The sequence below is a fragment of the Agelaius tricolor genome, unplaced genomic scaffold (assembly GCF_023055355.1).
Source record: "Agelaius tricolor isolate 1412-34295 unplaced genomic scaffold, bAgeTri1.0.p SCAF_4, whole genome shotgun sequence".
In the NCBI taxonomy this organism is placed as follows: domain Eukaryota; kingdom Metazoa; phylum Chordata; class Aves; order Passeriformes; family Icteridae; genus Agelaius; species Agelaius tricolor.
Window position 1 is genome coordinate 273,773 of NW_027269264.1, and position 27,172 is coordinate 300,944.

At 48.9% G+C, this 27,172-nt stretch overlaps 3 protein-coding genes and 1 long non-coding RNA gene across 5 annotated transcripts in view; all 4 read left to right on the forward strand.

The window, feature by feature from the left end:
* The first annotated feature begins 229 nt into the window (after nucleotides 1–229).
* Nucleotides 230–9,973, forward strand: LOC139588744 (uncharacterized). Of its 2 annotated transcripts, XR_011678795.1 has the most exons (4): nucleotides 230–454; nucleotides 7,405–9,027; nucleotides 9,381–9,528; nucleotides 9,792–9,973. It is a non-coding gene; the product is annotated as an uncharacterized lncRNA (long non-coding RNA). The 2 variants fall into 2 exon arrangements; XR_011678794.1 differs by having other exon boundaries at nucleotides 9,381–9,973.
* A 60-nt stretch (nucleotides 9,974–10,033) lies between these two features.
* LOC139588743 (maestro heat-like repeat-containing protein family member 7) lies at nucleotides 10,034–13,100 on the forward strand. The gene is made up of 4 exons (XM_071424337.1): nucleotides 10,034–10,206; nucleotides 10,691–10,805; nucleotides 11,204–11,341; nucleotides 12,624–13,100. Exons 1-4 carry the CDS (start codon nucleotides 10,079–10,081, stop codon nucleotides 12,831–12,833), a joined length of 591 nt encoding a protein of 196 aa, XP_071280438.1. The 5' UTR covers nucleotides 10,034–10,078; the 3' UTR covers nucleotides 12,834–13,100.
* Nucleotides 13,101–13,108: 8 nt separating this feature from the next.
* On the forward strand, nucleotides 13,109–19,837 carry LOC139588742 (maestro heat-like repeat-containing protein family member 7). The gene is made up of 5 exons (XM_071424336.1): nucleotides 13,109–13,279; nucleotides 13,543–13,730; nucleotides 13,820–13,957; nucleotides 14,442–14,556; nucleotides 14,722–19,837. The coding sequence occupies exons 1-5, from the start codon at nucleotides 13,145–13,147 to the stop codon at nucleotides 14,881–14,883; spliced, it is 738 nt and encodes a 245-aa protein (XP_071280437.1). The 5' UTR covers nucleotides 13,109–13,144; the 3' UTR covers nucleotides 14,884–19,837.
* Nucleotides 19,838–25,064: 5,227 nt separating this feature from the next.
* LOC139588741 (3'-5' RNA helicase YTHDC2-like) overlaps nucleotides 25,065–27,172 on the forward strand; it is a 34,702-nt gene continuing 32,594 nt past the window's right edge. Inside the window, exons 1-2 of the mRNA XM_071424335.1 lie at nucleotides 25,065–25,352; nucleotides 25,620–25,710. Of these exons, the coding sequence (XP_071280436.1) occupies nucleotides 25,172–25,352; nucleotides 25,620–25,710 (272 nt within the window). The 5' untranslated portion in view covers nucleotides 25,065–25,171. The remainder of the gene's footprint in view (nucleotides 25,353–25,619; nucleotides 25,711–27,172) is intronic.

A 27,172-nucleotide genomic window follows, 5' to 3' on the forward strand; every position in this document is an offset into this window, starting at 1 on the left:
AAACAGAAAACTCTGAACTAGCTGCAGCTGCAAACTCTTAAGGTAGAAAAAGTTACAATGGTATAGGAAGCAAGGCCATTAAACAATACCTTGAGTTTTAGGCTTGGCTAAGATAGACCTTAAGAAAGCAATAAGAAAATATGCTTAGCAAGATAGTAGAAGGTTTTAAGCTTAATAGTGGTGTAGAAAGAAGACAAGCAAGCATTGTGTGAAGTGGGTGTACGTGTACTTTTAGTAATTGGCTAGAACAAGTGTCTGTAAGCTTCAGCAATATACTGTGGGCTAGAAAATTTTTAAAATGTTCTTAACAAAGAAATCTTTGGCTGCTGCTGACTGTACATGAGCTTTTGCCATCTTCCTACTGTCTCAACCAGGTAATGAAGCTGATACTGCAATAAAAGATCAAGGAACCAGCAGTCCTGTCCTGTTTGTTTCCCCAACAGTGGGAATACAGGTAAGTGAGAGTCTTCAGGGTAGGAATGAGGGTATGCAGGTAAATAAATATTGAGGATTCTGGGAGTGGGAGGAGTTGAGGAGAAGGGAGTCAGAGAGGGAACTTTTTGTAGCAGCTGTTGATGTGGTGCCAGATTTTCCCCAGCCAGCTCCTAGCATTAGGCCAAGAGTGGGCTGTTCTCAGAAAGCAGCAGAGTCTAGGATACAGCTGTAGGGCTTAAGCTCTACAGCTTTGATGGTTCAGCATTGAAGGGAGGGGGAAGAATGAGGGAGAGGTCTTTTGTATAGGTTCCAAGGAGGTTTGTTCTAAGGAGGGTCCAGGGAAAACATGTGTGCAGGGATTCTTATACAGGGGAGGTCTCAGGGGAGGGTACAAATTTCCAGCCATTAGGGAAAGGATTGGGGACCAGCAACAAGAGGTGGGGTTTATAACACTCAAACTAATGGGGTAACACAGGGGGAGGGGAACAGTTTAAATAAACCAATAGGGCTTCCAATATTAGGGGATTTCCAAGGGGATTTCCAGAGCCAGGGGCAGGTACAAGGGGAGATAGCCAAGTAGGAGGAGGGGCAGGGAACATTCTACAGCAAGGGGCAAGACTTAGGGTAAGATTGACAAATAAGTGGGAGGGTGCAACTCAGACTAAACCGACAATGCAGAGGGTTGTTCAGGAACTTGTCCCGTCTGTGACCTGGTGATGGGATGGCTTGGTCTTTGGTGCATGGGTGTTTGATGTTGTCTCTGTTTCCAGGCAGTCATTCTTTGATTCTCAGGTGTCTCTGTAAGGGTCCTGGAAGGATCTGAGTTAATTGCTGCAAGAGCAGTACTTGCGGAGCCAAGGTATGGTTTTATGCTGTTTGCTGGGAGCCATTTGGGGCCAGATGGTGTGGGCAGACAGGCACACTCCCTCCCCTAGGTAATCAAAGAGAAAGGCCGTGATATTTGTTTTGTTTCTCGGTCCTTGATGAGCAGTGGTGGGGGATTTGGCTCTGAGGCTGAACCATTTAGGAAATTAATAACCTACAGAGCCTTACACAGAGCCTCTAAACAGGATGTATAGTCTCTGTTCTTCCCTGCTGCTGATCAAGGACTCTCTTAAAAGTCTGATGGGATCTGTAGAAGAGTGAGTTGTGGTGTGCTTTACCACCCACTGATTAAAGAAATCTCTTAAATTGTGGGAGGTGTAGACAGGTCCATTATCAGTTTTTATCAGTGCAGGGACTCTCAGCATAGCAAATGCAAGGAGGAATGCGAGATGGTGTCCTTGGATGTTGTATTGTGTTGGTTTGTTCCGTTCCCCCTCTAGGTTAAAATGGTTCTGCCCTGGCTCTCCCTCCCCGCCCAGTTACTGCCTGTCACCCCAGTTGCCATGTCAACCCTGTATCTCTTTACACTCTGCCCTGGTTTCCTTAGCGATTGGATGTATCCTTTGCCCCAGTGCCCTCCAGTCACTCCTCGCTACCACCTTTCTTTCCAGAAACTTCAGCTGAGGGCTCAGAGTGATTTGTTTAGGGGCTGGGGCCCCTCCTTTAAGTTGTTTTCATTGGTGTTTTCTGTATGTCAGTCTTGTGTACCCCCCTCCCCTCTAGATTCCCATTTGCTCCTGTACTGGTTCCACCCCTACTGCCCACACCCTTTATAACCTCATGTAATCGCTCCCCTGCTCTCTTCTGTTGCTGGCATCCCTAGGACCTTCAATAAACCTGGATTTGCTCTGACTGGAGAGCGCCCTCTTCTTTTCCTGTTGTCCGCAGCCATTCTTCAGCCTCGTCCTGAAACTGGCAACGTCCCCTGCTATAACACAGGGCGATGGCCTGAGGCGCTGACCCGAAGCGCAGCTATCGGGTTCAGTGCCCCCTGTTCTGCTAGCTGTGCTGGCGAGCTAGCTGGAACGCATCTCTCTGGCCGGACAGCTGCACTTGGAAGTTTCTCCCATGTGGGCTAATGCAAAAACCACTCCTGAAAATGTGTGTACGGACACGTGAACGTATTTTGTCCTTCCAAAGGATGAGATACGAGTCACATCAGTCTTCCATATTTGGCATGTACTTAGCCCCCAGGGATTAACCCTGGATCCTATTGGCGGTATTTGATATGATTGACAATTGGGGCAGGTGCCCACAATTGCTCTAGCTTGATCCCTTGGTAACTTGAACATCCACATGAGAGCTGGTACATTCTGATAAGGAATGTGGTAACTTCTCTTGTGTGAAAATATTGGGGATGTTGGTGGTCCCAGCTGGCATGGCTAATGTGTCTGCTCTCTCGTTACCTTCTGCAATGGCACTGGGAGGTCGGCGTGTGACCTCACATGCATCACATGATATGGTTGCTTTCTGTGGGAAATGAGGTATATTAGTTTAGAAAGCAATTGACACAAATTTACATTGGAGACCTCTTTTAGAAAAGAATGTTCAGCTCTCATAGCTACACCAGTGACATATGCTGAATTGGTGATCAGATTGAAAGGTTCTTGAAACTTAAAGGTTTTAATGATGGCCACTAATTCTATAATCTGTGGTGATCCTTTGACCACCTGGATGTCAGATTCCCACTCCTGCATCCTGGGATCCCTCCAAGTCATCACTGACTAGTGATGACTAGGGATTTCCCTGAGCCATCAGTACAAACTGTCAGGGCCCTGAGAGGTGTACTGCTTTGAAGTAATTTGGGGACCAGATTAAATTCAGATTTAAATATTTTATGTCCTGATAAATGAATTGAAATTTTCCCCATATAGCTATGAAGGGTGAACTGGAAGCTCTCGTTGGTTTGGAGCAAATGCTCCAAATCCCCAGTTTTCAATGGAAGGTAGATGCATGTGAACTCTCTGCAAGACAGCAGAGGCGAGCCCTAGCCTTTTTTATTAATTCAGGCATTAATCCCTGAGGTGTTGTAACAGTCTTGGAAGGTTGATTGTGTGAGAAGACCCACTCAGTGATGAGGAGTGGGTCTCTCAGTGTCTTGTCCCATTGGAAAATTAGTGAGTAAAAGTGTGGTGCCTTACCAGGATGGCAAGCTAGAAAGGCAGGCTGGGTTCAAAGTGGTGGGCTTGCCGTGAAGACAAGGCTTCTTGAACCTTTGTAATGGATCCCTTGGCCTCTGATGTGAGGGTGCATGGTGAATCTAGGTCCTCGCTGCTGCGGAGCAGGTTGAAGAGTGGTGTGGGGACCTCTGTCATGATCCCCAGCAGGGATACCCAGTTGCTGGACCTGCATAGTTGGTGTAAATCTCACAAGGTCTTCGGCCATCCCGGATGGTCAGTTGCTTGGGCATGATTGTCCACTCATGAATCTGGAGTCCCAGGTAGGCAGGTGTGCTGCATCTTGTCTTCATGGATTTCAAAGCCCACTGCTTTGATGGTCTGGATGGTTTTTGTTAGTGTCAAGTCCAGATAAATGTGTGTCTCAGCACAGATAAGGATATCATCCATGTAAAGGAGAATGATCGTTCCGCCCTGGGGACAGAATGTGAGCCATGTACCACTGGCAGATTGATGGCGAGTTCTTCATTTCTTGTGGCAAAACCAGACAGTGTTACTGCCTGAGTGGGGCTTGCCTGTTGGGAGAGGGCAGAGAGAAAGTGAATCTTGAGGTGTCTTGAGGATGGAGCAGGATATTGAAGAAGCAGTCTTTGATGTCAATGACAGCTAGCTTCCAGGCCTGGGATGAGATCAATCATGAGGGCAGGCCAGGTTGCAGGGAACCCTTGTCCTCAATGACTTTGTTGGTTTTGCAAAGGCCGTGGAGGAGCCTCCAACTGTCCTTGCCTGGATTTTTGAGGACAAAGACAGGGTAGTTCCAAGGGCTGGTGGTCTCTGTGATGTAGCCCTTGGCGAGGTGCTCTTCCATGAGGGCCTCTAGCACACACAGTTTTATGTTGGAAAGGGGTCACTGGTCAACCCACACTGGATGGTGTTTCCACATGAGTTGAGGGATGGTGGGTGCACACTCTACAGTGGCCCCAATTAAAAATCCCTGGTGAGACAGAGAGCGGTTCCCCATTGGGACAATAGGTTCCTGCCCTATTGTAAGGGTAAGGGTGTAATAGGCACCCTCACCACAAATGGGCGGATGGTGGCAATTTTGCCATCGGGACCTTCAACTATGATATTTCTCACTTCACATCAACACAGCCACGTCTCCAATCCCTGAGATCATCCCTGCCTGGTTGTAATTCCCAGTTTGCTGGCCAGTGGGAGTGAGTGATGATGGTGACATCTGCTCTGTGTCCAGCATCCCTGGGCAGTGGACCTCCTCCCCCTTACAAAACAGCCCACACTCAATGATGGGTTTGCTCATGCCCACAGTCTGCATCCACATGATGGTCGGGTTGAGGGGGAACTCGCTCTGGGTTGTCTCTTGGCAGGAGGAAAGCCTGTGCAATTGGTGTCTCTTTTGAGAGATAAAAAGGAGGGTCAATATACCAAATCTGTATAAAAATCTCTTTTCCGGGGCCGACAGTCTGGACTTTGGGAATAACGTAAATTTGTTCAGGCCCATGATACTGTCTCTGATAATTAAAATGCTGGAATGACCCATCGGATGGCCCAAACTTCCTGGTAGGAATGCGGTGTATGTATTCATCAGTGAAGTCAATTGATAGGGAGGTTACCAGTTAGCACTGGGTTCCCACCTGTATTGCTCCGTGTGTTGGATCTTGGCAATGTGTTCAGGGATACCCCATGGTGATGGTGTCACTTGTGGTCCATTTCCCTGCTCCTGATGGTCGGCAGTGGACCTCGCAGGCAGGACAGAGCGATATGGCATTTGATTTGGTGTCAGACCGTGGGGCTGTCCTGCACTCTGCTGGGAGTTTCCCAAATATGGCTGGATCCTAGGCTGTCTTTGGGGCCACCAATGATCTGGTTGATGATCCTGGAGAAAGGGCTTTTCAGGGGAGTCTATAATAACATGTCCAAGCTCCCCACAGCTGAAACATACTGAGTTTTTTCTGGATGATATGATGGCAAAAGCTCCAGAGACTCCCTCTGCAATTCGTTTTGCCACTGCTTGGGCAACCATGTTTTCTGGTGCACACCTCAGCCAATGGTTGGTTCTGTGTCTGGGGGGAGAGCTCCTCAAAACTGACCTGCAAACTCATGGTTTGTGTTGATCACAGCCATTTTTACTAAAATTTCTTTCTGAGCCTCCAGGCTCTCAATCTGTTTTTCGAGTGTGGTCTTCAATCAGTCAATAAACTTTACAAAGGCTTCTGTTGCCCCTTGTTTTATGCTTGCAAAACTCTGGGTGGGAGCACTGTCATCAGGTGTGAGGAGCAGACAGGTCTTTGCTGCTGTAGCTATGACAGCTAGAGCATCTTCAGGAAGGTACTTTGCTTGGGGTTTTTGGAGGTCACCTTCTCTGGCAATCTGTTCCACTGACAAATTTTGCTTGTTGGCATCTTTGGCATATTTGTTAGATAATGATTTTAGATGTTTTTTCCAGTGCCTCTCCCATAACATGTATTTGGCAGGGTAGAGAAGGCAGTTCATAATATTTTTAATGTCACGTGGAACTAGAACATGCATGGAGAAGGTAGCCTCTAGTAGGTTTTTGAAAAAGTGGGATCCTCTAGCATGCTCTTTTGCCACCTTACAAAGTTCTTTTAACTCCCTGTAGGGGACTGGCTCCCAGGTGTTGATGGCAGTCACCCTCCTACTGTGTTTGCAAATTACGGGGAAGGCCAGGATCTTTTTGACCAACTCTGAGTCACTCTCCTGAGTGGCTTCCCTCTGTGTCTGGGCCCAGCGATGCTCAGACTCGGGATCTGAGGAGTTGCTGTTCTCATCCTCTGAAGAGGATGGAGAGTGCTTGATGATTGTGTGGGCCCTTTTTGGGGCACTGGAATCTGCCCTCTGGTTGGTGGCAGTGGAGGCCAATATTGCCTCCTTCCAGTCTCTGTCATTATGTCTTCCAGTCCCGGTGTTGTGGGAACTGGAGGTGGAGGGACCTCTGGGGAAGGAGCTCAGAGTGGATGGGATAAGGATAGGGTCTGCAACAGAGACCAATGCTACTGTTAATTGTTCCTATGATATTGGTTATTAATGCATGCTTATTGCTCTTATTGTCGCTGGATTGTTCATTGCTAATGGTGCTTGAAGAATGGTCATGTATAGTAGGCATTGCAAGGGTAACATTGCAGCTACTTTGAACTTTGGAGGCACACCCATCCAAAGACACTGGTCAGATCATTGCAGTGATGTGGCAGGAGCTGCTGAAGTCACCGCCTTCCCGAGAGCATCCTCTACGAGAAGGGGATAGCTCAGCGTGCACCAGACGCTTGAACTACATGTTGTTATCTGAGAGTTGACGAAGAAGTACAGGAGGGGCTCTTTGTATGGTATTCCAGTGACCTTTATTATCAGCACACTGAAGGGGACCAGGGAAAAAGAGCAAAGAACAAGGAAGGGTCCAGGATTATATATGGGACAAGAGAGGCAGAGCATCAGGTCCAAGGGCCAGTGGGTAAAGAGAATAGGGGCAGTACAGGGGTGGGGTTATAGGGTAGCAACCAACTGGGATTCAGGGGAGGAATGGGGACCAATAGGGAAGGCAGGAGCAAGGAACATTCTAGGACTGAGGAACATTCTAGAACTGTCATCCCTTTCCTAAGGGACGACAAAGGATAACTTGGGTTATTAATATACAACAGCAAGAAACTTGGGAGAGCAACTCTTTGTGTCACCCTAACTTAAAGGGGTGTTTCTTCACAAGGCATCCCTGCCTCAGCATCCTTCTCTGTGTCTTGGGATGCAACAGATCATGACTGTGGTTCTGGGGTAGAGTGTGGCAGAGGCACCCACTACCCACACTCTTGGCATTGTCACGTGTTGATACCTTGCTGAGGTAAGGTCTTCTGGGTTGTGCTTGTACTGTCCTTTTATTGTGTACAAACAAGGTGGCTTTGATATGGTGTGGTTTTTTTTCCCCTCTCTCTTTGGACTATAGGATGAGAGGCCTGGGAGGTTGCAGTCTGACCCACTGGGACAAACATAAGAACCCTAGAGGATGAAGACACAGGGGCTTGAGAAAGGATCAGACAGAAAATCTAGGTAAAGAGCATTGGTGGAGACATCCTCAAAGCAACACATGCCCATAGTTCTGACTTCTGCTGTGTGAAAGTGATCTCTCCATCAACAAACATATGTTCATGGCAACCACCGACCATGATATGGGAACTGACAATTGGATGGCACATGCCATTGACTCTGTGTTACCCACTATGACGTAGGCACTGCCAAGTGGATGTCATGTCTCATGGCCCATTTGTGACCCACCACCATATGGGCACTTTGTGACCCGTCTCTGGCATCAAAGCATCCACCCACATAACCCTGAAGGACACAAGAGGACAGGAGAGAACAGAGCAGGGCTGCAAGGAGGCCCTGCATAGCCGCCTCATGTCTTGCTGACCCCTGTCTTCTTTTCCAGGACATCTCCCATCCCTGTGGCTGAAGCCCTCAAAGTCCAAGCTCCAGCAGCATCAAACGGAGAGAACCCCCAATGCAGGGAACCCCAAGCATGCTCAGATTGACCTCGGTGAACGGGAGGGAAGGGGAGGAGGGGGAGGAGGATGAGGATGATGATAAAAGCCCTGGGGCTGCTCCAGCACAGCAGCCTCAAGAAGTAGAGGGAGTCCAGCTGCTGCAGGCAGGTAAGTGGCTGAGCTGGGCCATCCCATGCACTGTGGACATCCCCAGGGAAGAAGGGGAAATGAGAATGGAGCTGATGCCCCCAGTAGCCCTGCTCCATCCACTGGGCACCCTCAGCCCCAGGGGACAGCCAGAGAGAACAGGGATTGGTGTCTCCACAAGCTGTTGTCTGAGAGCTGGCCCTTGCTGGGGAGTGCAGGGCTCAGCTATGTTCTCCAGCCTCTCCTGTAGTCCCTCAGCACTGACTGTGCTTGCTTTTTGCCAAATCCAGTTGAGAAACTGCCAGAAAAGAAGAATCACACCCATCGCCACTTCCACAGAAATGCACAGGTACTTGCAGACTTCACTGCCTGGGCTGGACCTGTTGTTGCAGCACAGCCAAGCACTGCTGCAGAGCACTAGATTTGAGATCCCTCTTTTTCCGACCTTAAGATATTTTTAAACTACCATAAGCTTACTGATCCTGAAGACAATACCAGCATCGCCTCTGAGGACATACCAAATGGTGACTCCCATAAAACAGAGGATTCTGTCATGCTGGATGTGATCATGGGAAGTAGCACCTCCAGATTGAAGAAAGTAAGTTGTCTATGGCAAGGACTTGGCCAACAAACAAAGGTGTACATTCTCAAGCTGGGCCTGCTGGGCATCCAACAGACTTTCAGGCCAGCATAGTGAGCTAGAAAAGGAAGCATTACTTGGGGGTAAGCTGGGGAAATGGCTCTCTCTAGTGGCACTCCAGTTCCCTGCCATGTCTCCTCCAGGTGCCGACCATTGTGAGGGACATTTACCAAAGGCTCGCATTCATCACGGATTTATCTATTGACTACAGTCTGGATGAGACCCTGCAGGAGATGACCCTTGCACAGCCACATGATGTGGTGGTGACCCTCCTGCGGTGTGCCCCATCATGTGACAGGTATGAGGCCCGCTGGCATGAAGGGATCAGGATTCATCAGCTTGAGAGCTCGTAAACATGTAGACACACCGCCCCACATATGGTGGCAGAAAGAGGAAGATTTTCAGGCCCCTCTCATGCCATTGTTTCCCAGTCATGGCATGTTGGCCTGAGACCCTGCTGCCGTGCTCCTTCCCTGTCCTTCAAGGCACCATCACTTGGCTGTGTGCTACTCACAGTAGCAGTGTGGCCTGGTGCTGCTGAAGAGGGGCAGAGGGCAGAGGCAGAGCTGCTGACCAGCTGAGGACCCTGCAGCTGGCCAGGCCACAGTGTTGTGGCCAAAACCCCACTGACACAGAGCTCTGGGCTTGCAGAGTTGCTGTGGCCATGTGGAGGACAATAATCTCCTCACGTAGAACTGCAGAGAAGGTGTTGCCAGAGCTCCTCTGTGTGCTGGAGGACTGGCCACTGCACAGCACGTCCACCTCTGATAAGGACAACTCAGATGTCTTTCCTCTGGCTGTGAGTTTCTGGGCTAGGCCCAAGCACATCCTCAAGGGCTGCCTCTCTGGCATCTCTCCATTCTTTGTCCCCCATCCATCACTGCATCCCATGTCTCATATGGTGTTCTAGAAGTCTGTTCATGGCAGGTGCAGAGGCAGCCAGGGCACATGCTGCTCCCCCTGGCACAGAGCAATACCTGACCTTCATCCTCCCGTGGCTGGACCCTGCCACACAGATGACTCGGTGCTGAGTGTGGTCTGTGACTGTTTTGGTTTTTGCAGGCAACCAGAGCACTGTGGGAGATCATTCACCTGCCTGAGTGCCCAGAGATGTTGATTCTGTATTTTCCCCACCTCTTTGTGGCCCTGCTCTTCCAAGTCTTCTCCAGCACAGAGCAGATGCCAGTGAAAGTTAATGACTTCTGGAGGCAATGCCAGCACAAGCACTTCCTGCCCAAGAACCCCAACAGGTGCTCCATTCTGGTCATCCCATCTCCACAGTGCCCTTGGATCTGGGGCCAGGATTCCTGGCATGACCTGGGCTTTTCTCTGCACACAGATTTGCACTGATGACCATGAAAGCATTGCTCTGTGAGCTTCAGTATGAGGATGTGGTGTCTGAAGTGGAACGTGAGTGTGGCTGGGACACACTCCTCAACACTGACACCCACCACCATACAGTGGGTCTTCTGGCCAGGTGAGAGCCTCATACTCCTCACTCCGGCTGTTATTTCTCCACAGTGTATGCATAATCCTGTGATCATGGGTGAGAGGGACTTGTCACTGAGGGATGGTACAGCAGAGGGACAATTTTTGAAGGGCTGGGTGCACTGGGGAAGCCACAACCCAAAGTGCCAGCATCTCTTCCCATGAGGAGTGCCAGAGTCTCTGTGGTGATGGCACAGAGCAGGAGCTCTGTCTGCAGGCAGCCTCACTGAGGACAGCCTACTGGGAACAGGGAGGTTGCTTTGAGGGCCACTGACAGCCTGGGGGACAGAACTGCCCCGTGGGCAGAAAGGGTGGTTTTCAGCCTCTTCCTTCCTGAAATGAGCCTGCTGGTGTTTGGCTCCACCCTCCTCCTTGCAAGAAGTAGTGGTGAAAGAAGAGGCCTCTGTGAGTCAGTCCCAGGTGAGGTTTGCCCGCCCTGCTCAGAGTCAACAATGTCTTTTTCCCCCTGCCAGAGCAATGCTCAGGATCTCACAGTCTTTGTGTTACCGGATTGCACGATACCTGTTCAGGCTGCTTCGCGGAGAGGAGGCACGCTGGGAGGTGGCTGCCATGGCCTTCCTTGTTGAGGTGAGCCTGATGGTGAGCACTGCCTTGTGGAGCTGTGTCCCAGCACCCTGCCCTCTTGGAGATGCAGCTGCAGGGGAGTCCAGTCAGTGAAGGAGGGGCTGAGGTGGGCTCTGCTCTGTGCCCTTTGTCCCTTGCTGCTGGGGTGATACCTATGGTTTGTGCTACTCTAGTGATAGCTCCTCATCTTCCATCATGCTTTCTCAAGGCCAAGATATTGGAGGCCGCCAAGAGCTGATGGACAGAGTGAGCAACTTGTGCAGGACAGTGGAAGCACAGGGGTGCTCTTCAGCCTCTACTGCCTTTGATTATGCATATGCCCTTACTGCTGTCCATACCTAGCCCTGTGCAGTGATAGGGTTCTACCAGCTTTGTATCCCTGTCGCTGATTTTTGTTTCAGATCCTGCCTTGCCTTAACATAAAGCAATGGGGTGAACGCATCCTACAGCTTTTCCCAAACTACCTATGGAGGGAGTGCAGAGTGATGCGTCTCCTGGTGCTCAGATGCCTCATGGTACTCTGCAAGAGACCCTCTATGGTAAGAAGCAGGCAGCCAGCCAGCCAGTCTGGGCCTGAGTAACACAGTAGCTTGCACTTGGATGGGCTTCTGAAGATGGGCAGCTTCTTCCAGCTTTCATGACTTGCCATTCATCTACCAGACTCCATCAGAACAGGCCTTTGGCTTCTGGGCTCTGAGGCAGCAGCATGGGATTGAACTGCTGGAGTGGTTGTGGCAATGCCGTCTTTCATGGCTTCACAACATTGCGTTGTGTTCCACACAGGCCAACACAATGTGGGCTCTGACTGAAAGCCTCACAGAGGTGCTGAAGGATGATGACAGGGAGGTGAGGGGGATGACCCTCTCTGTGCTCAGTGAGATGCTCCTGAACAGAGATGTGCCAATTGCCAGTTCCCTCGCTCTGCAGCTGGTTGAGGCCCTCCGGCCACTCGTTGACAATGTAAGGCTCTATGCCCCCCCCCACAGGTGCTGGGTGCTGCCTGGAAACTGTTCCCTTGTTGGTTTTCAGTTCCATGCCCAGGTGGGCCTGGAGCAGTCGGTTCTGAGGTTCTCGCTGTCTTCCTTTTCACTAGGATATGAGCCGTGTGCAGCTGCTCTCCATTCGCCTCTTTCAAGCAGTGATGAAGTTGGTAGAGGAAGAGGGAAAAAAGCCCCTAGAGAGAATTGTACGCCAGAGCCTGTTCCCACTATTCTGCCACTTGCATGACAAGAACCAATTTGTGGCAGAGGTTAGAACTTCTTAAATGCTGGTGTTCAATTTGGCTGTGACTTGGCTGCCTCCTGTGCTGATTGCTGATGCCTGGTGGAGCCAATGGCCACTGCATCCTCCTCCACTTAGCTACAGAGCAGCAGTTCTGGCATACTTCTTTTCTCCTGTCCTGGCACTACTAGTTGCCTGGGGTGGGGGCTGACCCATCACTCTGCCCAGACTCATGAATTTGGTTTCCCAGCTGCTGCATCCTCCCACTAAGGGAAAGACCCTGAGCCTTGCCCATGTGCAGGGATACAGGTTCTGTAGTCTCAGCAGTGGTTAAATCTCCAGGTATCTACTGATCTATAGGCCTCCTGGGAAACTCTACTTCAAGTTAACACATTCCTGCAAGAAAGGAAGTTTGAAGACCTATTGGAAATGAAATGGAGGGGTGAAAAGTGCCTGGTAAGGATGGACTCAAAGCCCCAGACAACCGTGTCAATGATTTTAAGTCCAGTGCGGTGTATTGCAAAGGAAAACACTTCTTGGGGAAGCTGAGGAAATGGCTCTCTCTAGTGGCACTCCAGTTCCCTGCCATGTCTCCTCCAGGTGCCGACCATTGTGAGGGACATTTACCAATGGCTTGCATTCATCACGGATGTGTCGGCTGAGCACAGACTAGATAAGACCCTGCAGGAGATGACCCTTGCACAGCCTCTTGATGTGGTGGTGACCCTCCTGCGGTGTGCCCCATCATGTGACAGGTATGAGGCCCGCTGGCATGAAGGGATCAGGATTCATCAGCTTGAGAGCTCGTAAACATGTAGACACACCGCCCCACATATGGTGGCAGAAAGAGGAAGATTTTCAGGCCCCTCTCATGCCATTGTTTCCCAGTCATGGCATGTTGGCCTGAGACCCTGCTGCCGTGCTCCTTCCCTGTCCTTCAAGGCACCATCACTTGGCTGTGTGCTACTCACAGTAGCAGTGTGGCCTGGTGCTGCTGAAGAGGGGCAGAGGGCAGAGGCAGAGCTGCTGACCAGCTGAGGACCCTGCAGCTGGCCAGGCCACAGTGTTGTGGCCAAAACCCCACTGACACAGAGCTCTGGGCTTGCAGAGTTGCTGTGGCCATGTGGAGGGCAATAATCTCCTCAAGCAGAATTGTGGAGAAGGTGCTGCCAGAGCTCCTCTGTGTGCTGGAGGACTGGCCACTGCACAGCACGTCCACCTCTGATAAGGACAACTCAGATGTCTTTCCTCTGGCTGTGAGTTTCTGGGCTAGGCCCAAGCACATCCTCAAGGGCTGCCTCTCTGGCATCTCTCCATTCTTTGTCCCCCATCCATCACTGCATCCCATGTCTCATATGGTGTTCTAGAAGTCTGTTCATGGCAGGTGCAGAGGCAGCCAGGGCACATGCTGCTCCCCCTGGCACAGAGCAATACCTGACCTTCATCCTCCCGTGGCTGGACCCTGCCACACAGATGACTCGGTGCTGAGTGTGGTCTGTGACTGTTTTGGTTTTTGCAGGCAACCAGAGCACTGTGGGAGATCATTCACCTGCCCGAGTGCCCAGAGATGTTGATTCTGTATTTTCCCCACCTCTTTGTGGCCCTGCTCTTCCAAGTTTTCTCCAGCACAGAGCAGATGCCAGTGGAAGTCAATGCATTCTGGAAGCGATGTCAGCACAAGCACTGCCTGCCCAAGAACCCCAACAGGTGCTCCATTCTGGTCATCCCATCTCCACAGTGCCCTTGGATCTGGGGCCAGGATTCCTGGCATGACCTGGGCTTTTCTCTGCACACAGATTTGCATTGATGACCATGAAAGCATTGCTCTGTCACCTTGAGTATGAGGATGTGGTGTCTGAAGTGGAACGTGAGTGTGGCTGGGACACACTCCTCAACACTGACACCCACCACCATACAGTGGGTCTTCTGGCCAGGTGAGAGCCTCATACTCCTCACTCCGGCTGTTATTTCTCCACAGTGTATGCATAATCCTGTGATCATGGGTGAGAGGGACTTGTCACTGAGGGATGGTACAGCAGAGGGACAATTTTTGAAGGGCTGGGTGCACTGGGGAAGCCACAACCCAAAGTGCCAGCATCTCTTCCCATGAGGAGTGCCAGAGTCTCTGTGGTGATGGCACAGAGCAGGAGCTCTGTCTGCAGGCAGCCTCACTGAGGACAGCCTACTGGGAACAGGGAGGTTGCTTTGAGGGCCACTGACAGCCTGGGGGACAGAACTGCCCCGTGGGCAGAAAGGGTGGTTTTCAGCCTCTTCCTTCCTGAAATGAGCCTGCTGGTGTTTGGCTCCACCCTCCTCCTTGCAAGAAGTAGTGGTGAAAGAAGAGGCCTCTGTGAGTCAGTCCCAGGTGAGGTTTGCCCGCCCTGCTCAGAGTCAACAATGTCTTTTTCCCCCTGCCAGAGCAATGCTCAGGATCTCACAGTCTTTGTGTTACCGGATTGCACGATACCTGTTCAGGCTGCTTCGCAGAGAGGAGGCACGCTGGGAGGTGGCTGCCATGGCCTTCCTTGTTGAGGTGAGCTTGATGGTGAGCACTGCCTTGTGGAGCTGTGTCCCAGCACCCTGCCCTCTTGGAGATGCAGCTGCAGGGGAGTCCAGTCAGTGAAGGAGGGGCTGAGGTGGGCTCTGCTCTGTGCCCTTTGTCCCTTGGTGATATGACACTCTCACTGCTGTGTTTCAGGTCCTTCCTTACCTCAAGTTAGACAACTGGGATGGACGCATCCTACAACTTGTCCAAATCTACCTATTCAAGGAGAGCAGAGTGATGCGTCTCTTGGTGCTGAGATGCCTGATAGTACTTTGCAAGAGACCGTCTATGGTGAGAAACAGGCTGCCCAACTGAAGCTGGGCAGGCAGTGTGGGGCTGAGTAACACAGTGGCTTGCACTTGGATGGACTTCAGAAGATAGGCTCCTTATTCCAGCTCTCCTGACTCCCTATTTGTCTGACCAAAGCCTTTGGCTTCTGGGTTCTAGGGCATTAGCATGGAATTAAACTCCTGGAGTGCTTTTGGCAATGCAGCCTTTCATGGCATCACATTGCATTGTGTTCCACACAGGCTGAAAGTATGCAAAACCTGAGTGAAGGGCTCACAGAGGTGCTGAAGGATGAAGACAGGGAGGTTGTGTGGATGACCCTCTCTGTGCTCAGTGAGCTGCTCCTGAACAGAGATGTGCCAATTGCCAGTTCCCTTGCTCTGCAGCTGGCTAAGGCACTCCAGCCACTCTTTGACAATGTAAGGCTCTGTGCCCACCTCTTTTCCTCTGCCCCCCTCACCTCCCCCCCCCCCCCCCCCCATATGCTGCCAGGAAACTGTTCCGTTGTGGATTTTCAGTTCCATGCCGAGGTCAGCTTGGAGCAGGCAGTGCTGAGTTTCTTGCTCTCTTCACTAGGATGACAGCCATGTGCAGCTGCTCTCCATTCACCTCTTTCAAGCAGTGATGGAGTTGGTGGGTGAAGGAGGAGAATGGGCCCTGCAGGACTGCGTGCGCCAGAGCCTGGTCCCACTCTTCTATCACATGTATGATGAAAACCAGTTTGTGGCAGAGGTGGGGACACTGAGCTACTTGTATCCCCTGTGAGTGGGCTCAGCCTGCTCTAATGCTGCAAAGACTGAAGCATTCTGGCCTCCTTCTGGCCTTTGGCTGGGCCTGTGCCCTGGGATGCTGTGCCATCTCCCAGTCTCTGCTGCTCTGCAGGCCTCCTGGGAAACCCTAATTCAAGCAATGATATTCTTGAAAAAATGGAATCTTGTGCGGCTTCTGGAATCAGAAGAGCTGTGGAGGTTTGGCGAGTGCCTGGTAAGAGTGGCCTCAAAGGCCCAGACTGTCTGAACAAGCCCTTTGCCTCAATACCCACTGTGAGGGGCTGGCAGCTGTGGCCCCTGCCTACTGCTGCACACATCTCCAACAGCCTGCTCCCCACACACTACTCCCCTCTGGCATGTGGCCCAGCAGGCTCCTCTCCAGACTCCTGTGCTTCCCTGAGCCAGGCTGCCAAGAGAGCCCAAGCCCAGCTGTGCTTTGGCATCAGGACAGCATTGAGGGTCCCTGTGGAGTAACCAACTCTATGCTCCCTCCAACCCAATTGTTGGCTGCCCATCAGGAGTGTCCATGCAGGGATGCCAGTCCTGGATGTAGAGGCTGCCCGTTCAAGGGGAAGAGACAATGCCAACCCTTCCCTCTGTCCCCTTGTGCTCTCTTCAGCTGGAAGAGGACAGAGACAGAGCAGATGGGTACCTGCGCCAGTCCGCGATGTACCTGCAGAGCCCACAGAAGTCCATACGAGAGGCAGCCATCAGGCTCACTGGTGAGCCAAAACCCTCAGGGTACCTCGCTGCCCTACTGTAGCTTGGCCCCAACCCCAGCAGCAGGACTCAGCCCAGTGGCTGTGGTACTCTGACTATGCCTTAGGACGCCCTGCCACCCTCTGCCACCCTTGCCCTTGACATTTATACATGGCTCAGCCCTGCCAAGGGGAGAAGGACATGTGGACAGGCTGGCAGCACTGGTGTTGTGGAACTGTGCCACTAGGGTGATGACAAGCTTGGTGTCCCTAGTACTCAGCAGCTGCCACTTGAGCAGGCAGCAGGAATTGCTTCAGGTGACCTGTGAGGATCAATGGGAGCAGTGGTATATCAGAAGGGACAGGTGTGAATGCATGAAAGATCCTGGGCAGGGCTCTGCTCTGTCTACAAGGGAGTGGTGTGAGCAGAGCAGAGATTTAATGGACACATGAGGTATTCATGGCAACACCTTACTTGGGCTTATCCTCTTACTCCCAGTTGCCTTCTGGGCATGGGAAGATCTGGGATTGGGTGAGGTGGGACAGAGTGGGGCTGCCATGACTAGAGAGATTCCTGGGATCCCCAAAGGTCTTGGCTCTGACTTTGTGACCTTGGTGAACGGTGCTGCATCCAGCTGGCAGCCAGTCACCAGTGATGTCTCTCAGGGGTCTGTGCTGGGGCCAGTTCTGTTCAGTATCTTTATCAATGACATGGATGAGGGTATTGAGTAAATTTGTGGATGACACTGAGCTGGGATCGTGTGTCGATATGTTGGAAGGTAGGAGGGCTCTGCAGAGAAACTTGGAATGGTTGAATGGATGGGAAAAGTTCAAATGGATGAAGTTTAATAAATCCAAGTGTTAAGTTCTGCATTTTGGCCACAATAACCCCCTGTAGCACTACAGGCTGAGGATGGTGTGGCTGGACAGTGCCCAGGCAGAAAGGGACCTGGGGGTGCTGGTGACAGCCGGCTGAACATGAGCCAGCACTGTGCCCTGGGGGCCCAGAAGGCCAAGGGCATCCTGGCCTGTATCAGAAACAGTGCGGCCAGCAGGAACAGGGAGGTCATTCTCCTCTGTACTCAGCACTGGTGAGGCCACACCCTGAGTGCTGTGTCCAGTTCTGGGCCCCTCAGTTTGGGAAGGACGTTGAGTCACTTGAGCGTGTCCAGAGGAGAGCAACACGACTGGTGAGGGGCTTGGAACACAAGCCCTGTGAGGAACGGCTGAGGGAGCTGGGGTTGTTTAGCCTGGAAAAAAGGAGACTCAGGGGTGACCTTATCACTCTCTACAACTTCTGAAAGGTGGCTGTAGTCAGGTGGAGGTTGGTCTCTTTCACCAGGCAGGAACTGACAGAACCAGAGGACACAGTCTCAAGCTGTGTCAAGGGAAATACAGGTTGGATATTAGGAAAAAGTTTTTCACAGAAAGAGTGATAAAGTACTGGAATGGTCTTCCCAGGGAGGTGGTGGAGTCACCATCCCTGGATGTGTTTAAAAAAAGATTGGATATGGCACTCGATGCCATGGTTTAGTTGAGGTGTTAGGGCACAGATTGAACTTGATGATCTTGAAGGTCTCTTCCAATCTAGTCATTCTGTGAATTGTCTCTGTTCCTCTCTGTTCCAGCCCGTCAACGCATGACAAATAACTTTAGCCCCTCTATCTGTAACCTCATAACTCAAACTCGGCACTTTCTAAGAACTGGAGAGAGAAATCCTCACTCCAGTGTTAGGCTGCTGCAAAACCAGCTCCGAGAGGCATGGAGGAAGAGAGCTTCTGTCATGGAAAATGGCTGGTCTTCTCTCTGGTACAATGTTGGGTCACAAAGCAGGAGGTTCCCCCACTACTGATCCCAAGAACTCTCAGGGCTGTCTGAATAGAAAAATTCAGTGGCTTCTGGCCTCTTCCAACCCCCAGGACAGCTTTTCTCTTAGGGAAACTTTTAGGATCACTTTTCTTCACCCCTTTTAAGGAAACTATTAAAATCCAAAATAAAAAGGCACTAGTTCACAATCTCTTTCCTTGGGTTACTGCCAGTCAGAGCCCAGTCTGCAGCTGGCACTGCAGCTGCACACGGAGCTATCTGCATTGACTAGATATCTTAACACTTACCTTAACACACGTGTATTCATTAAGCATACCTGCTAATATACTGAGAGGGAAACAAAACCATTTCAATGCATTTTACCATTGCTTTTACATACAGCATTATAACAAGTAACAAAGTTAACAGTATCAAGGCCAACAAGAATGTCATAGGACAAAAATGTTTATTGATATGAAACCACAAAGGATCCTCAAAAGTCAGTTACTGATCAAGAGACTGATCCTTCTCTACTTGTTAACATACTAAGTCAAGCATTCATCACCATCTAACAGGCCTTAACTGGGACATAAGTTCACACAGAAAATATTCTGAGGGACCTACAATGATCATTGAGGCCAACTCTTTAAATAAATGATTCATATGGGGATTGTGTGAGAATACATGAATGTGTATGTGACCTCGGTGTTGTTAGCAAGCTGATTGATTGTATTTGATAAGGACAGTAGAACAGAACAGTATAGCCTTGGAAAAATAAAAATAGGATGTAACTTAATCAAACAGAAGTCCTGGAAGACAAGTAGGATGCCAGCTAAGCTCTGCAAGGCTGACAAAACAGGAGTTATAAAGAATATTGTGCTTACTCAAAAGTGGGGGTCAAGGAGCAGCTACCTAAAAAGGACACCAGATGCTGAAGACCATGGAAAACGACCCCCAAAGAACCATATAAGGACTTCTGATAAGGGGTGTGAGAATGTAAAATAAAGTAAAACATACACATCAAGTAAGTGGGGATAGCTAACGATTATGTAAATCAGTGGGTATGCAACACTCAGGGCAATTAATTAGAGAAAGGGTCCTCCAAGTGATCAGCATGCTTCAATAAAGAATGCCTGCTTTCTAATACTCAGAACTCTTGTAGAAAGTTTCTATCTGGAAAATTTTGGTATCATATTTGCTATAAAATGAGCACTGATTTCTTTAAGAAGGCTTCTATTATTCCTCCTGAATAAGTCTTTTTTGTTGGAAAAAAAGGCTTCTGCCCAGCCTTACAGCTGGTTGACTACCACCCAGCCACAGGTGGTATGTCTGCAGGGTCTCTTTGCATTCCCTGAGAATGGAAATCAGTCCATGGTCATTCTCCTAATTGTGAACTCAGTCTGCTGCCTGAAAACTCATGTCAAGTCAGGCAGCCATTTGTGATTCTCTTTTGTGGTGGCATAAATTCCTGGAGCTAAATTCCTGTGGTGGCTATTGCTGGCCATATTTTTTGTACTTGGATAAATATTGCCCGTGTCCCTCGATAGGATTTATCATGAAACCATCTAGCCAGAGTGACTAAATATTCTTTGTCAGAATTGATATTCTGCTTTACTTGGAATGGGTATCATTTGTTCACACTGGTGATGTTTTTCTCCATCATTAGGTTCTGCTATTAGATTTTGAATTAAAGGTGTTCAGATGTGATATCTATGTGTCTGTTGTGGTGTTAGAATTCTGGGTTCCTCCTGCTGCTGCCATGGAGTTAATACAAGCTGGTGCTCCTGCTGCAACTGAATTAGTTGCAATCGATCTCTTGTGAGGTCCTAATTTCTGCATTACCTCTCCACTAGCTATTCTTGAAGTTGTCAGTTGTCTCAATCAAAGACTTAGTCAATTGCCCTAACCTAGGAATCTGCGGATGTCAGATGCCACAGCTCTGAGAAAACCTCAAGCCTACTTTTTGTGATCAGACGTGGGAGTTTAATTATGACCCCTCTTTGTTATCTTTTATTGCCCCTTCCCCAAAATACAGTCTAAATACTTAAATTTCCTTTTGACACAGCTGAAACATGGATGGAGATGCAATCTGTTCCCTTTCTGCTAGGGCAACACAATCTAGTATTACAACCATTCGTTCTTATCACAATTTTCTTAGGAAAGGTTTTTTTCATGAACTGTACAACAAGAGCTGATTCCAGTAATTTTGTATCTTAATTGCAGCCAAGCCACAAGCATTACTCAAAGACCCAGGACTTATCTACTATGCACAACACCCAACCTTGTGAATGAGGAATGTCCCAGTACACCTTTGAGTTCCCCTAGTCTACAGGATTTGCCCACCTCCTAGGTAATATTCCTGACCAACAGCTTTCAAGCGCTCCCAAGCCAGAGGACATGGTTATCTATTGATCGCGCTTCTCACGAGAACCGAGCTACGGTTACTCAACAAGATACTCAACATCATATATACTTTAGGTTATTGCCCTGCAAGCGCATACCTCTCCTATACTTGCTCTTTTGCACTATTGGTTGTAACGTCAGGACTATAACTTGCCCCATTCCCTCCTCCTTGCTCTTCACAGATACAAGTGGTCGGTTGAATACTCCTTCCTAAGTTCATTACCTTGGCATACCGACCTCCTACACTTGTTTTCTTTTAGCGTCTCTTCAATAAGCCCTTCAAGTGCACAGCAGCTGTTATCTTCCTCTTGACATGTCCATCACATGACTGTCGAGCATATGAATCCCCTAACACCCAGAACGTCATGGTCTGACGGATAAGGTCGTCCCAAACTTAGCACTGATGCACTTGACCCCATTCATGGAGGGCGCGGTACCTACCTCTACACAACAGATAGTGTAATGCTTGCCGGACATATTAATTATTTTATCATTTACTAGGAATTAACATTTAAATTCCATTTTACGCATCTATTTTTTTTATCTTGACTTTTTTTTTTTGTCAAATAACTAAACCATTTATCTCTACATTGTCCAAACCACTTGCCATCAATATACTTTCAATTAATCTTCCTCTCTATTTCCTACTGTCAAAAATGACAACCAGCCACCATCATCACTCCCCAACCACCCCCAAACAAACAGAATTAACCCCAAAACTGGCCCCTCTCCAAAAACCAAAAAAAAAATACAAACCATGATGACAAACCATCAACCAACTACCCACCAAATTTTACATCCTTGTAGCTTATAGAAAGCATGACACTGAAGATGTCAAGATGGCTGCCACACACACCCAAGGACAAAATACTTAATCCTAACCTTACTGTTAGTTTTTGCTAGGTATATACATGCAAGTATCCGTGCTCCAGTGTAGGTGCCCTGGACACCTTAATTAGGTAGACAGGAGCGGGTATCAGGCTCACCACAACCGTAGCCCAAAACGCCTTGCAGTTGCCACACCCCCACGGGTACTCAGCAGTAGTTAATATTGAGCAATGAGTGTAAACTTGACTTAGCCATAGCAAATCTAGGGTTGGTAAATCCTGTGCCAGCCACCACGGTCATACAGGAGACCCAAATTAACTTTATAATGGCGTAAAGAGTGGTCACATGCTATCCAAGTAGCTAAGATTAAAAAGCAACTAAGCTGTCACAAGCCCAAGATGCCAATAAGGCCTCCCCATCAAAGAAGATCTTAGAACAACGATTAATTGAACTCCACGAAAGCCAGGGCCCAAACTGGGATTAGATACCCCACTATGCCTGGCCCTAAATCTTGAAGCTTACACCCACTAAAGCATCCGCCTGAGAATGATGAGCACCAACGCTTAAAACTCTAAGGACTTGGCGATGCCCCAAACCCACCTAGAGGAGCCTGTTCTGTAATCGATGATACACGATATACCTGACCATTCCTTGTCAAAACAGCCTACATAACGCCGTCGCCAGCCCACCTCCCCTGAAAGCCCAACAATGAGCGCAATAGCCACACCACGCTAAAAAGACAGGTCAAGGTATAGCCTATGGAATGGCAGCAATAGGCTACATTTTCTAAGTTAGAACATAATGGCAAAGGGGTATGAAATAACCCCTGAAAGGTGGATTTAGCAGTAAAGTGGGACAATCAAGAGGGACAGCGCTCTTTAGGCCAGCCCTGGGGCATGTACATACCGCCCGGCACCCTCCTCGCAACCCCCCCCCCCCCCCAATAAACTAATAAGTTATCCAGGCAAAGATGAGGTAAGTCGTAACAAAATAAGGGTGCACCGGAAGGTGCACTTAGGCTACCAAGACGTAGCTTAAGCCATAGCATTCAGCTTACACCTGAAAAATGTCTGCTAATACCAGATCGTCTTGATGCCAAACTCTAGCCCAATCGACATGACCTGGAATAACAAAGCTATTTCCCCACACCCAACTAAAGCATTTACTAGTCCCAGTATAGGCGATAGAAAAGACACCATTGGCGCGATAGAGACCACGTACCGTGAGTAAAAGATTAAATAAAAATGAAAACTAAGCTATAAACAGCAAAGATCAACCTTGTACCTTCTGCATCAAGGTCTAGCAGTAAGTGCTGAAGTCTCTGCAGATTCACGGGGCCTAACATACCTCCTAAAGGTAAAAACACTTTCTCATTCAACTTTTTTTTTTTAAAACAGCAGCTTTTCCTTTTGTTTTTCATCAAAGGGGCAATGCAAAACACCAGGCAACAGAGACAGTTTCTTGCTCAGGCAGTACTCTTTGCATATTATCCTCCTGTAAGAAAATGAAACGGAGTTCTCCAAGTTAATAGATATAACATTATTTTGAATACTAAAAAGATTTCCTGCTCCTGTAACTGCACTGGTAAACCAGGCCACTGAGAATGCCCTTTGTTTATGAATAGCAAATCTTACCAGACAACTGCAACAGTTCTCCATATTCTGGAGGAAGTCTTGAAATATTATTTGCATGTTTACCATCCTCACACTTGAAATAAATGTACGTGTAGAAAAATTTGCGTTTGTAACTACTGTTTTGACATATACGCAGAATTACCACCATATTACAATTACTAGTTGTGCAAGTACAAAAAATAAAGCAGCACTTCAGCATAACTTCTGAAGAACCTCCTCTTGGAATAGTATTTCAAATTTACACCACAACAATCAAATAGTCACAAACATGGTTTGAAGATTAGTGTACCTCTACATCAGATCTTTTTGGGTCCCCCTCTTTGAAGAGATGGTGTGCACATAGCAATCTAGAATGAGCAACTCCTTCAGTGTGAGTGCTTTCCAGAGATGTGGTCAATTGCCTATTTGTTAGTTGCAAAATAAACTCTTGAAATGTGTTCAAGGAATCACCATACACTAAAGCACTGCCGCTTTCACATGATATAGCACAGGCTTTTAAATAGTTTCCTACTTCATCTTTTAAAATGCTTAAACAACTCTCCTACCTATCTTCTCTTGCTATACCAAGTTTAGTTAATCCCTCAAATCATCCATCAATGTTCACAGAGCAATGCTAGGATATGGGCAGTTCACCTTGGAGACCTGCTGTGGATATGGGTACAGTGTGACATGGACTTCCCCTTCCCCTGGATAGCCACAGGCTGTTGAGAACTCACTGGGCACTGTCAAAACTCTCCCTGGAGCTCCTGATGGCTTCTCTGGGATGGGTTACATCAGCACACTGGGTGTCTTGCGACACTCATCTGTGCCACTCAGGATTTGGGCATCTGAGTTCATCTCCCCACTCCAGTTGGTGAAGAGCAGCAGAGATCACAAACCTGTTCTGAAGAGCTTTTGCCTGTTGTTTAGGACTGACTGATCCCAGTTCAACAGCTGACCTTCAACCTCAACCCCCCTGCAGGCCTTCCGAGGGACCCCTGCCCCTGCATGCCTTACTAGGGACTCCAAACTTCTGGCATGATTTACAGGGGACCACAGCTCCCACATGCCTTAGGAGAGATTTCAATCTCCCCTGCACACCTTACAGGTGACCTCAGTCCCCTGTGCAACTTGGGAGAGACCCTAAAAACCCCTTTAAGTGTACCTTTTCCCGATCAGACCCATGCTCTATGCACTAACCTAATTTCACCAACCATGTACATAATGCTGCAGGAAGGAAAAGTCTGAAATAATTAGAGAAATTTATTAAAAATAATTGGAGAGCCTTGTAGCTTATGTTGAATATACTTGGGGAACTTTAGTGTTTATCTTTTGTATCCTCCCTGCTTCAAAGATCTCAGGTGAACTCAGGTAGTTCCCCATGAACTCCACAGCAGCTGGATGTTTGAATAAGGGAGGCTGTGAAGGTGGTGACCTGGGACCCCATTTGGATTGCCAAACTGTTGAGAAAACTTCCCTGTCTGACATATAATGACCCATTTGGTTGGGGATGTGATGTTCGCTGTAAATTCTTTGTTCCCTTGAACAAAGACACCAGTCCACATGTCAGGGACTTTTATCCTTTTACTATACAGTCACCTAAAATACAGCAACTAGCCCTTCCAGTACTAATATATAACTGCAGAAGTGTTGGCTAACAAGCTCTCAACTTCTACAACTAACAACCTGCCAGTCCTCACCACTGACTTTGGCACAAACCAAGGAATAGAATATGTTAGCCGTACTTTGCCAAGACATAACAAGAAAGAAGAGAAATAAAGACGGAAAAGAGAGAAAAGGAGAAGGAAAATCTTGATGACTCCGTAAAACATTCAAAACAAACACGGCTGAGGACTGCAATATTACCACCTACTCTGAACGTCATTCAATGAAATCGCATGATACCTGACAGGTATCAGCGCCGCCTCTTCAGTCACGGCCACTGTGGCACTATTGCGCAACACCAGCCCCACGACACGCTCCGTAAGGCTCTGCCGGGCACAAACCCCGCCGGCGCTTCCTTCCGTCTGCAGGGCGGCTCCGCCTCCCGCCGCCGCCGCGCCGCTGCGCTCTCCGCCCGCCGCCGCCCGGCGCTGGGCACACGTCACGGCGCCGCGCCCGCCCGGCCCTGCTGCTGCGTCGTGGGCAGCGCCCGTGGTCCCGGAGTGCGGAGGAGCCCCTGCTCTGTGCCGGAGCCATGTCGCGGCCCAGGAATGTCCCGCCGCGGCAGCACGGCGCGGGCACAGCGGGCTCGGGCGCTCCCGCCGCGCCGGGCCGCAGCCGAGGCGGCAAAGGTCTGAAAGATATCCGTGTGGACGAGGAGGTGGAGATCGCGGTGAACCTCGCTCTGGAGCGGTTCCGCTATGGCGAGGACACGGGTGCGTGGGGGAGCCAGGCGGAGCGGGGCGGGCGGGCAGCCGGGCCCGCGGGCTCTCCCGGCAGGAGCATCTCGGGCGGCCGCGCTGCCCCGAGGCGGCCGAGTCCCTCTTGGCTGCCCGGGGACAGCGCTGCCACCGGTCCCGCTGTGCACGGGAAGCCTGGTGGGTTTGGCGACTGATAAACTCGCGGCGCCGAGGTCTTACGTCAGAGATTTTGCCTGTTGAGTTTTTGTGCTCGGGTTTTTATTTTTTTAATTCTATTTCCAGAAATGGAGTTTCCGTCTTCTTTCACTAGAACCGAAAGAGCATTTGTTCACCGGCTCTGTCATTCTCTTGGACTGATATCGAAGAGTAAAGGGTAAGTTTGACTCTTATTTTATGTCTTATTTTCTTTTTCTGGTGCAAATTTATGGGATTTCGTTATCAGTGTTAAAACGATCTTTGTTTTTAACTTGTCCTGCAGTGTCATGGGGAATGGTACTAGAGAAGAGACTTTAATAAGTAAATATAAAAATAATTGTCTCTGTGCTTTGCTTGATGTCTGAATAAAAAAACGCATGATGTACTAGGTTGTAATGCAGTTTTGAGGACTTCATGTGCATAAGAAAGACTTCTCATAAAGATCTTTCCTGTGGTTTTTCCCTGCACTAATGTATTTTCAAAGGTTTTGCATAGAATCTCCTGCGTTGACAGGTGCAACTTAAAATAGCATGTTCAAAAGAGTGCTTCTGTTGGGAAGCATAGTAGAGGGTTCAAGTGTTGCTAGCAGGCAGAGGGAGGTCATAGTTCACTACTCTACTCACCTCTACTCTACTCTAGCACTGATTAGGCTACACCAAGAGTGTTGTGTCTGTCCAGGGTTGGGATCACCAGGAGGACAGAGACCTAGACTGGGGTGAGAGTTCAGTGAAGGACCAAAAACCTGGTGAAGGGGATGGAGCATCTCCTTTGTGCAGAAAGGGCCAGGGTGCTAGGACTTTTTAGCCTGCAGAAGACAAGGCTCAGGGGGGTCTCAACAGTGTATGTAAGTATTTGAAATGAGGATGTAAAGAGGACAGAGTAGTTTTTGCCAGGGGCTGCTGGAGGTGGCTGTGCCTCTCCTCACAGAGGCTGCCCTTGCCAGCACCGGCATACCTACAGCAGTCTTCCACCCTTGCCAGGGACAGGTCACTGGGCTCTTAGTGTGACCTTTTGTTCTTACCCTGAGAAGTTGTTTTAAAAGTGTTGATGTGTCAGTTGTAGCCCAGACACAAGTTAGTTCAGTTTCAAATACATTTATGACAATTCTTTGCATTTTAGTGTCAAGAGTTCAGTCTGAGAAGTAGATCACTGTTATGATTAAGTGTTTCAGCTCCATTTCTACATAATAAATCTTTGATATTGAACATCCTGAGATCTGATACATTTTTTGGATTTTGTTAAGGCTTGGAATGCCACTAGCAGGGAGCTTTTTTGTCTATTCTGCTTATTTGTTGATTTTTATGTTATAAATCTTTCAAGTTAGTCTAAAAGTTGTTTGATGTCATAACTCTCAGTATTGATTGATAAAATGATTGGTAGAGCTGCTGTATTTTGAGAGACAAACGCAGTGATAACCGAGGCATAGTCATCCAATGTCTCCAGTGTCTGTTCTGCATTACCTCACATGAAGAGAAGCTGCTTTTGATGATGATTATTGTGAATGTTGCATTATGCTACCTAGGACATTATTTGGAGGATTCTTGTTATGACATTGTATTTGAAAATAAGCTGAAAGTCACATTGAAGGAATTATTGTCAAAGATCATTACATGGAGGTAACTAGTTTGCTTATTCCTGAA

What these genes read in the sequence shown, in the direction of transcription:
- LOC139588743 (XM_071424337.1), top strand. Translation starts at nt 10,079, where the DNA reads ATGACCATGAAAGCATTGCTCTGTGAGCTTCAGTATGAGGATGTGGTG. An exon ending in ACAGTGGGTCTTCTGGCCAG is followed by an intron (nt 10,207 to 10,690) that starts GTGAGAGCCTCA and finishes TCCCCCTGCCAG; the next exon opens with AGCAATGCTCAGGATCTCAC. An exon ending in TCTGCAAGAGACCCTCTATG is followed by an intron (nt 11,342 to 12,623) that starts GTAAGAAGCAGG and finishes TGTCTCCTCCAG; the next exon opens with GTGCCGACCATTGTGAGGGA.
- LOC139588742 (XM_071424336.1), top strand. Translation starts at nt 13,145, where the DNA reads ATGTGGAGGGCAATAATCTCCTCAAGCAGAATTGTGGAGAAGGTGCTG. An exon ending in CTGCCCAAGAACCCCAACAG is followed by an intron (nt 13,731 to 13,819) that starts GTGCTCCATTCT and finishes CTCTGCACACAG; the next exon opens with ATTTGCATTGATGACCATGA. An exon ending in CCATGGCCTTCCTTGTTGAG is followed by an intron (nt 14,557 to 14,721) that starts GTGAGCTTGATG and finishes GCTGTGTTTCAG; the next exon opens with GTCCTTCCTTACCTCAAGTT.